The sequence below is a fragment of the Arachis ipaensis genome, chromosome B5, assembly GCF_059453495.1.
Source record: "Arachis ipaensis isolate K30076 ecotype BB chromosome B5, ASM5945349v1, whole genome shotgun sequence".
In the NCBI taxonomy this organism is placed as follows: Eukaryota; Viridiplantae; Streptophyta; class Magnoliopsida; order Fabales; family Fabaceae; genus Arachis; species Arachis ipaensis.
The window spans coordinates 114149457-114159613 of record NC_142440.1 but is presented as its reverse complement, the minus strand read 5'-3'; the positions used below and the strand labels follow the sequence as shown (position 1 = coordinate 114159613).

Here is a 10157-nt window from a genome sequence, read left to right as displayed (position 1 = left end):
ATGCCCGATGAAATGCTTCAACTAAATTCTGCCCTTATCAATGCTTTTATGACAGAACTGGAACCTGATTCTCCGATTATCCAGGTGATAACTATGATCTTCTTAAGAGGTTATTTTAGTTATTTAAAAGTTTACTTTATGTTATCAACTAATGTTTTTCCATTGCAGTGTGATTATGATCGTCTTCAATTGTCAACTAGTTCATTAATGGAGTATAAATTTTGATTCCACTTACATATTATGGAGTTTAGCCTTTACTCATGAAAGTATTTTATCAGTTTAGCTTTAACTGATGACCAATGTTAATTTTGAAAAGTAGGATATAATATTATTTGATTTGGAAGAACCAGTATTTCTTATTTGATCTCAAATTTGTGGAGCATTGAAATGTACATTTTAGATAGTATTTCTTGAGAGTGAGTAGTAACCTTTATTTTTTCTTCAATCCTTCTGATTTGGTGATTTAATTGGGGCAGCTGATTCTTCAATTTTGGTTATATTTTTCAATTTTGGTATATTTATCTCAATTTTGGTTATATTTTTCAATTTTGGTGAAAGGTTACTTATCTCAATCGGGTAAGATTCTTCAATTTTGGTATATTTATCTATTTGATTTGTTGTTACCTTTTAATATTTGAAGGTACATTATGTTTGAACTTTGCAGATTCGACCTGGTTCTGGTAGTATTTTTCTGGGGCTGCTGACAAAATTCAGCTGGTAGTATTTCTTAAATTTTCTCATTCATCTCCAATTGGATCCTTCTTATTCCACTTGGTCCATATGCACAACTAACTGGTAGTATATATATATGTTGTTCATATCCCTTTTGAAGAATTCACATTCATATAAACATGAAGAAGAATATTTATGTTATCTATATATAGCTCATCAGCTAGTTTTTTGAGACCATATATATGATATCTACATACGTAATTAGTCTGGCCCCATTTAATCTAATCAATTGTTTAGAAAGAGATATAGCTAGCTAGCACTACCACTGTACATATATATATACATGTTCACATTTGATGAAGCCGTCAATTATAATATGATTGTTGTTCTTACCAAACTTTTATCGTGCTACAAAATATATATATATATATATATACATCAACTTTTGGGACCTTGACAAGCTACTGGAATTGGCTAGGAACATATTTTAGGCGTGAAAGCTAACAATCAAATTAAACCAAGTAAGTAGTGAATAATTCAGTTAGATCGACATAGAATATAATTGGTCAACCAAGACTCTTCTGATCTACAAAATTGTTAATAGGAAAGGGTCAATACATGGAAGCTTGACCTCCTAAATTCTTTAACAATATCAATTCCAATGGAGGCTTCACTAGCGATTAGAATTTAATGATGCTACTTCCTCTTTTTTTTCTGTTTTTTTATTTTTATTTTTTTGTTTGCTTCTCAAATTCTGAAGAAAGTGATTGATATTCACACCTGAAGATTCTGGTGATGGCTTTTTTTTTATTGATTTTGGTTATCATGATTCCATTCACAGGAACTAAAAAGGTTATCACAAAAATATTAAAAAGTCTTGTTTTGCAGGTAAAGTCTTGTTCTTGATTGGGTTCTTGGAACTCATGGTTATCCATAGAGTAAAATGTCCTTGATGCAAATGTTGCATTTGTTCTTCTATGAATTTGAGTTAAATAGTTGAATTTGTTGCAGGCTCTTGCTAGCTGTTCTTCATAGGGTGATTACAGAATGTGGGACTCAGGACTTGGATGAAAGCATGCCTCTTGCACTTTCTTTAGCTTCTTTATTACAAGGTAGCACCTTGTTAATTTATTTCTCATTGTATAACTTGTCCATGTTATATATTTGCAGAGCTTGGTTCAGTTTGTGAAGAAAGGTTACTCTTAGTCCATGAAAGGTGATGCTTACTGTGACTCATTACATTCCAAACTTTAATCTGACAAACTAGTAGGTAGAATTTTGATACTTAAATGCTGTAATGATCGAATGATGCTTTAAGTTTCTGTATTATTTATTCTTAGTTGTATGTCTTGTAGGATGCTTTAGGTTTTTGTGTGATTGGAAATAGACATTATGAATTTTAAGTTGAATGAAGTAGTTAGTGTTCCATTGACATTTTCTTTTAAATTGATCATCTTGTGTTACTTTTTGCAGGGATCTTGATAACTCTAATCTATCTGGACATTTGGTATCTAAACTTGGGAAGCTTAAGCATTTTATAATATCTATATGCTATATATACTATGGTTAAAATTTTCTGTGTTTTGTTGTTCAGGGGTATTGCTTGGGGACTGGTGAAACTGTGGCTATAAAGAAGGTTCTTCAAGACAAGAATTTGAAGAGGTTTAAAATCAGTGGAAAGTCAAAGAAAGTTCTTTGGAGACTAGGAATTCTGGTGGGTTAATTTCTCAAGCTCATGCCAATGCTACTAGAAATGTTATGATGCCAGAAGTCAACTTTTTAGCTCACAGCTCATGTCCTTCGAGCTCCTTTTTTTGCATGCCTATGCTAATACTTCTCAAAGTAATAGTTAGTGGATATAATTTGCTTAATTATTTGTATAGAAAAAGTAATAGTTAGTGGATATAATTTGCTTAATTATTTGTATAGAAATTATTACTTTTGATTTCTAATACTAATAAAAAAAATTATATATTATGTTTGATATTTTATTTGAGTTAGGTAATATTTTGTTTATGGGTTTGATTTTTTGTTATTATAAAATTTTAAACAAAAAATTGTTTGTTTCACGTGGTAAAAATAATTGTTAAAAATTCCTTTTTAAACGATAAAAAATGTCATTTTTATTCAGTAAAAACAGCAGTTTATGAATGTCGTTTTAAACATGAAATGCCATTTTAACTCGATAAAAATGTCGGTTTCAAATGTCGTTTTAACCAATTAAAAAATACCATTTTATCTGAAAATAATGACGGTTTGAACCGCCGTTTTAACTAACTAAAAAAATGTTGTTTTATCCGGAAATAACGGCGGTTTGAACCGCCATTTTAACCAATTTAAAAACGCCATTTTTTCGGAAATAACGGCGGTTTGAACCGCCGTTTTAACCAACAAAAAAAACGCCGTTTTATTCGGAAATAACGGCGGTTTGAACAGCCGTTTTAACCTGTTAAAAAACCGCCATTTTAACCAAGGGAATTGTGGCGGTTTTTTAAAAACCGCCGTAATAACCAAATGGCGCTTAGAATTCTGGCGGTTTTTCTTAGTCGCCATTCAAGGTAATAATGGCGGTTCAAACCGCCGTAATAACCCTAAAAAACCGCCATAATTACCAAGTTTTTTTGTAGTGTTTCAAATTCTGTAACTCCAGAAAATCCACTTTGAGTGCAGGGAGGTCAGAATCCAACAGCATTAGCAGTCCTTTTTTCAACCTCTGAATCTGATTTCTGCTCTACTCCCTCAATTTCAGCCAGAAAATACCTGAAATCATAGAAAAACACACAAACTCATAGTAAAGTCCAGAAATGTGAATTTAACATAAAAACTAATGAAAACATCCCTAAAAGTAACTAGATCCTACTAAAAACATACTAAAAACAATGTCAAAAAGCGTATAAATTATCCGCAAATCACAACACCAAACTTAAATTGTTGCTTGTCCCCAAGCAACTGAAAATCAAATAGGATAAAAAGAAGAGAATATACTATAAATTCCAAACTATCAGTGAAACAGAGCTTCAATCACATGAGCGGGACTTATAGCTTTTTGCCTCTTGAATAGTTTTGGCATCTCACTTTATCCATTGAGGTTCAGAATGATTGGCATCTATAGGAACTTCAGATTTCGAATAGTGTTATTGACTCTCCTAGTTCAGTATGATGATTCTTGAACACAGCTTCTTTATGAGTCTTGGCCGTGGCCCTAAGCACTTTGTTTTCCAGTATTACCACCGGATACATAAATGCCACAGACACATAATTGGGTGAACCTTTTCAGATTGTGACTCAGCTTTGCTAAAGTCCCCAATTAGAGGTATCCAGGGTTCTTAAGCACACTCTTTTTTTGCTTTGGACCTTGACTTTAACCGTTCAGTCTCAAGTTTTCACTTGACACCTACACGCCACAAGCACATGGTTAGGGACAGCTTGGTTTAGCCGCTTAGACCAGGATTTTATTCCTTTAGGCCCTCCTATCCACTGATGCTCAAAGCCTTGGGATCCTCTTTATTTACCCTTGCCTTTTGGTTTTAAGGGTCATTGGCTTTTTGCTCTTGCCTCTTGGTTTTAAGAGCTTTGGCTTTTTCTGCTTGCTTTTTCTTTTTCTTATTATTTTTTTTTCGCCTATATATTTTTTTCTGCAAGCTTTGTTCTTTGCTGCTTTTTCTTGCTTCAAGAATCATTTTTATGATTTTTCAGATTATCAAATAACATGTCTCCTAGTCATCATTCTTTCAAGAGCTAACATATTTAACATTCTTAAACAACAACTTCAAAAGACATATGCACTGTTCAAGCATACATTCAGAAAACAAGAAGCATTGTCACCACATCAATATAATTAAGCTAAGTTCAAGGATAAATTCGAAACTCATGTACTTCTTGTTCTTTTGAATTAAAACATTTTTCATTTAAGAGAGGTGATGGATTCATAGGACATTTATAACTTTAAGACAAAGTTACTAACTACTAATGATCATGTAATGAAGACACAAACATAGATAAGCACATAACATAGAAAACGAAAAACAGAAGAAATAAGATCAAGGAATGAATCCACCTTAGTGATGGTGGCGTTTCCTTCTTGAGGAACCAATGATGTCCTTGAGCTCTTCTATGTCTCTTCCTTGTCTTTGTTGCTCCTCCCTCATTGCTTTTTGATCTTCTCTTATTTCATGGAGCATGATGGAGTGCTCTTGATGTTCCACCCTTAGTTGCTTCCAATAATTGTGTGGAAGAAAATGTATCCCCTGAGGTATCTCAGGGATCTCTTGATTTGCAGTCAAATGTTCTGCCACTGAGCTATAGACCCTTGATGGAAGCTTTTGTCTTCCCTTTCCTCTTCTAGAGGTTTCTCTGGCCTTAGGTGCCATCAATGGTTATGGAAAAAAAACAAAAAAAGCTATGCTTTTACCACACCAAACTTAGAATGTTGCTCGCCCTCGAGCAAAAGAAGAAAGAATAGAAGAAGAAGAAGAAGATATGGAGGAGATGGATGGGTGTGTGTATTCGGCCATATGGGTGGGATTGGGTGGGAGAGAGATGTTGAATTTTGAAGGTAAGTGGGTGTATGGATGTGAGTGGTAAAGGGTTAATAGGGAAGAGTGTTTATTGGGAATAGAGGATGATTGAGAAGAGAGAAGAGAGTGAGTGGAGGTAGGTGGGGATCCTGTGGAGTCCACAGATCTTGAGATGATCTTGTGAGGTCCACAGATCCTGAGGTGTCAAGGCATTTACATCCCTGCACCAATTTAGGCATATAAAATGCCTTTGCACCCAACTCTGGGCGTTCAGCGCCAGGTTGGTGGCCATTTTGGGCGTTCAGCGCCCAGAAGCTGCCCATTTTGGGCGTTCAGCGCCAGCACCATGCTCTGTTCTGGCGTTTGAACGCCAGACAGATGCTCCTCCAGGGTGTGATTTTTCTTCTGCTGTTTTTGATTCCGTTTTCAATTTTTTTATTTATTTTGTGACTCCACATGATCATGAACCTATAAAGACATATAATTAAGAAAAATATAGTTAGATAAATAGAAATTGGGTTGCCTCCCAACAAGCGCTTCTTTAATGTCAATAGCTTGACAGTGGGCTCTCATGGAGCCTCACAGATGTGCAGAGCTTTGTTGAGACTCTCCAACACCAAACTTAGAGTTTGGATATGGGAGTTCAACACCAAACTTAGAGTTTGGTTGTGGCCTCCCAACACCAAACTTAGAGTTTGACTGTGGGGGCTCTGGTTGACTCTGCTTTGAGAGAAGCTTTTTCTGCTTCCTCTCCATGGTTGCAGAGGGAGATCCTTGAGTTTTAAACACAAGGGAGTCCTCATTCCATTGAAGGACTATTTCACCTCTGTCAACATCAATCACAGCTCTTGCTGTGGCCAGGAAAGGTCTTCCTAGGATGATGGATTCATCCTCTTTCTTTCCAGTATCCAGGACTATGAAATTAGCAGGGATGTAAAGGCCTTCAACCTTTACTAACATGTCCTCTACTTGTCCATAAGCCTGTTTTCTTGAACTGTCTGCCATCTCTAATGAGATTTTAGCAGCTTGCACCCCATAGATTCCCAGTTTCTCTATTACAGAGAGGGGCATGAGGTTTATTCCTGAACCAAGGTCACACAGAGCCTTAAAGATCATGGTGCCTATGGTACAGGGTATTATGAACTTTCCAGGATCCTGTCTCTTTTGAGGCAATGTCAGTTGATCCAGATCACTTAGTTCATTGATGAACAAGGGAGGTTCAACTTCCCAAGTATCAATGCCAAATAGTTTGGCATTCAGCTTCATGATTGCACCAAGAAACTTGGCAGTCTGCTCTTCAGTAACATCCTCATTCTCTTCAGAAGAGGAATACTCATCAGAGCTCATGAAGGGCATAAGGAGGTTCAATGGGATCTCTATGATCTCTAGATGAGCCTCAGAGTCCTTTGGTTCCTCAGAGGGAAGCTCCTTATTGATCACTGGACATCCCAGGTGGTCTTCCTCCTTGGGATTCACGTCCTCCACTCCCCTTGTAGGTTCGACCATGGTGCTTATGTCAATGGCCTTGCACTCTCCTTTTGGGTTCTCTTCTGTATTGCTTGGGAGAGTACTGGGAGGGATTTCAGTGTTCCATTTACTCAGCTGGCCCACTTGTGCTTCCAGATTTCTAATGAAAGATCTTGTTTCATTCATGAAGCTCACAATGGCCTTGGATAGATCAGAGACTAGATTTGCTAAATTAGAAGCATTTTGTTCAGAGTTCTCTGTCTGTTGCTGAGTGGATGATGAAAAAGGTTTATTATTGTTAAACCTATTTCTTCCACCATTATTAAAGCCTTGTTGAGGCTTTTGATCCTTCCATGAGAAATTCGGATGATTTCTCCATGATGATTTATAGGTGTTTCCATAAGGTTCACCTAAGTAATTCACCTCTGCTATTGCAGGGTTCTCAAGATCATAAGCTTCTTCTTCATAAGAAGCCTCTTGAGTACTGTTGGATGCAGCTTGTATTCCATGCAGACTCTGAGAGATCATATTGACTTGCTGAGTCAATATTTTATTCTGAGCTAATATGGCATTCAGAGTATCAACTTCAAGAACTCCCTTCTTCATAGGCATCCCATTACTCACAGGATTCCTTTCAGAAGTGTACATGAACTGGTTATTAGCAACCATGTCAATGAGTTCTTGAGCTTCTGCAGGCGTTTTCTTTAGGTGAATGGATCCACCTGCAGAAGTGTCCAGTGACATCTTTGATAGCTCAGATAAACCATCATAGAATATATCCAGGATGGTCCATTCTGAAAGCATGTCAGAGGGACACTTTTTGGTCAACTATTTGTATCTTTCCCAAGCTTCATAGAGGGATTCACCTTCTTTCTGTCTGAAGGTCTGAACATCAGCTCTAAGCTTGCTCAGCTTTTGAGGAGGAAAGTACTTGGCTAAGAAAGCCGTGACCAGCTTATCCCAAGAGTTCAGGCTGTCTTTGGGTTGAGAATCCAACCATAATCTAGCTCTGTCTCTTACAGCAAAAGGGAAAAGCATGAGCCTGTAGACTTCAGGATCTACTCCATTAGTCTTAACAGTATCACATATCTGCAAGAATTCAGTTAAGAACTGAAAAGGATCTTCAGATGGAAGTCCATGAAACTTGCAGTTCTGCTGCATTAGAGAAACTAATTGAGGTTTCAGCTCAAAGTTGTTTGCTCCAATGGCAGGAATGGAGATGCTTCTTCCATGTAAATTGGAATTAGGTGCAGTAAAGTCACCAAGCATCTTCCTTACATTATTGTTATTTTCGGCTGCCATCTCCTCTTCCTGTTCGAAAATTTCTGAAAGGTTATCTCTGGATTGTTGTATTTTAGCTTCTCTTAGTTTCCTTTTCAGAGTCCTTTCAGGTTCTAGATCTGCTTCCACAAGAATGTTCTTATCCTTGCTCCTGCTTATATGACAAAGAAGAGGGCACAGAAAAATAATAATAATAATAGAGATCCTTTATACCACAGTATAGGGATCCTTGTGTGAGTAAAAGAAGAGGGGGAGACAAAGAATGTAATATAATGGAAGAAACACAACTGTGAGGATGGCAGAGATGTGATATGAGATGTTAGGATATGAATGAATAAATAGAATAAGATGGGGGAGGGATAATTTTCGAAAATTATTTTGAAAAAGAGTTAGTGATTTTCGAAAATGGTTTTTGAAAATTGTTAGTATTTTTTTCGAAATTTTTTTTAAATTAAAAATAAAAATAAGAATAATTAGTTAATTAAAAAGAAATTTTTGAAAAAGAGGGAAGATATTTTCGAAAATTGGAGAGAGAGAGTTAGTTAGGTAGTTTTGAAAAAGTTAAGAAACAAACAAAAAGTTAGTTAGTTAGTTGAAAGAAATTTTGAAAAGATAAGAAGTTAGGAAGTTAGAAAAGATATTTTGAAAAGATATTTTTGAAAAAGATAAGATAAGAAGATATTTTTGAAAAGATATGATTGAAATTAGTTTTGAAAAAGATTTGATTTTTAAAATCACAATTAATGACTTGATTCACAAGAAATCACAAGATATGATTCTAGAACTTAAAGTTTGAATCTTTCTTAACAAGCAAGTAACAAACATCAAATTTTTGAATCAAAACATTAATTGTTATTGTTATTTTCGAAAATTTGGTATAAAAATAAGAAAAAGATTTTTGAAAAATATTTTTGGAATTTTCGAAAATAACTAAGAATTTTGAAAAAGATTTGATTTTTGAAAAAGATTTTGAAAAAAATAGGATTTTCAAATTGAAAATTTGATTTGACTCATAAGAAACAACTTGATTTTTAAAAATTTTGAAAAAGTCAAATCAAATTTTCGAATTTGATGAGAGAGAAACGGAAAGATATTTTTTTTTATTTTTGAATTTTTATGATGAGAGAGAAAAACAACAAAAATACTCAATGCATGAAAATTTTGAATCAAAACAATGAATGCATGCATGAATGATATGAATGTCAAGATGAACACCAAGAACACTTTGAATGTCAAGATGAACATCAAGAACATATTTTTGAAAAATTTTTGATGCAAAGAAAACATGTAAGACACCAAACTTAGAAATCTTTCATGTTTAGACTCTAAGAAACGAAAAATGCACATGTAAAACAAGAAAAGACACAAAACATGCAAATGCAAAGATCAAACAAGAAGACTTACCAAGAACAACTTGAAGATCATGAAGAACACTATGAATGCATGAATTTTCGAAAAATGCAAGATGCACATGCAATTGACACCAAACTTATAACATGACACAAGACTCAAACAAGAAACACAAAAAATATTTTTGATTTTTATGATTTTTTTTAAATTTTTTTGGATTTTTTTTTTTGAAAATTATATGAGAAGGAAAAAATAAGGATTCCAAAATTTTTAACATGAATTCCAGGAATCTTGCATTCTTAGTCTAAAGCTTCAGTCCAGGAATTAGACATGGCTCACTAGCCAGCCAAGCTTTCAATGAAAGCTCCGGTCCAAAACACTAGACATGGCCAATGGCCAGCCAAGCTTTAGCATGTAATTCAGACATGACATGCCTGACATACCCTACAGTCGTATAAGAGCTGATGGTTGGAAGCCTCAGTCCAAAAGAATTTAGACATGACTTTACAGCCAGCCAGGCTTCACATGCTTCATGAAACACTAGAATTCATTCTTTAAAAATTTTGAATAAATTTTTGAAAACATTTTTTTTTATTATTTTTTTTCGAAAACAGATGAGAAAATTTTAGAAATATTTTTGAAAAATTTTTGAAAATAAAATAAAAAGAAAATTACCTAATCTGAGCAACAGGATGAACCGTCAGTTGTCCAAACTCGAACAATCCCCGGCAACGGCGCCAAAAACTTGGTGCACGAAATTGTGATGTCCAGGCTCGAACAATCCCTGGAAACGTGAGCAACTTGGTACGCGTAATCGTGATTACACTTTAATTATGTAAATTTCATGGCTCTTTCTTTCCCTGGCAATGG

At 35.0% G+C, this 10157-nt stretch overlaps 1 protein-coding gene and 1 non-coding gene across 2 annotated transcripts; both read left to right on the top strand.

Moving 5' to 3' along the window:
• On the top strand, positions 1-2395 carry LOC110268597 (uncharacterized). The gene is made up of 6 exons (XM_021115112.2): positions 1-84; positions 665-717; positions 1684-1745; positions 1843-1888; positions 2146-2179; positions 2267-2395. Exons 1-6 carry the CDS (start codon positions 1-3, stop codon positions 2393-2395), a joined length of 408 nt encoding a protein of 135 aa, XP_020970771.1.
• A 5059-nt stretch (positions 2396-7454) lies between these two features.
• On the top strand, positions 7455-7562 carry LOC148565425 (small nucleolar RNA R71). The gene has a single exon (XR_015884670.1). It is a non-coding gene; the product is annotated as a small nucleolar RNA R71 (small nucleolar RNA).
• Positions 7563-10157: the final 2595 nt, after the last annotated feature.

Excerpts from the sequence above, each read along its gene's own strand:
- LOC110268597 (XM_021115112.2), top strand. The coding sequence starts at position 1 with ATGCCCGATGAAATGCTTCAACTAAATTCTGCCCTTATCAATGCTTTT. Across the intron at positions 1,889-2,145 it reads TTACTCTTAGTCCATGAAAG|GGATCTTGATAACTCTAATC; the intron begins GTGATGCTTACT and ends TACTTTTTGCAG. Across the intron at positions 2,180-2,266 it reads CTAATCTATCTGGACATTTG|GGGTATTGCTTGGGGACTGG; the intron begins GTATCTAAACTT and ends TTTGTTGTTCAG.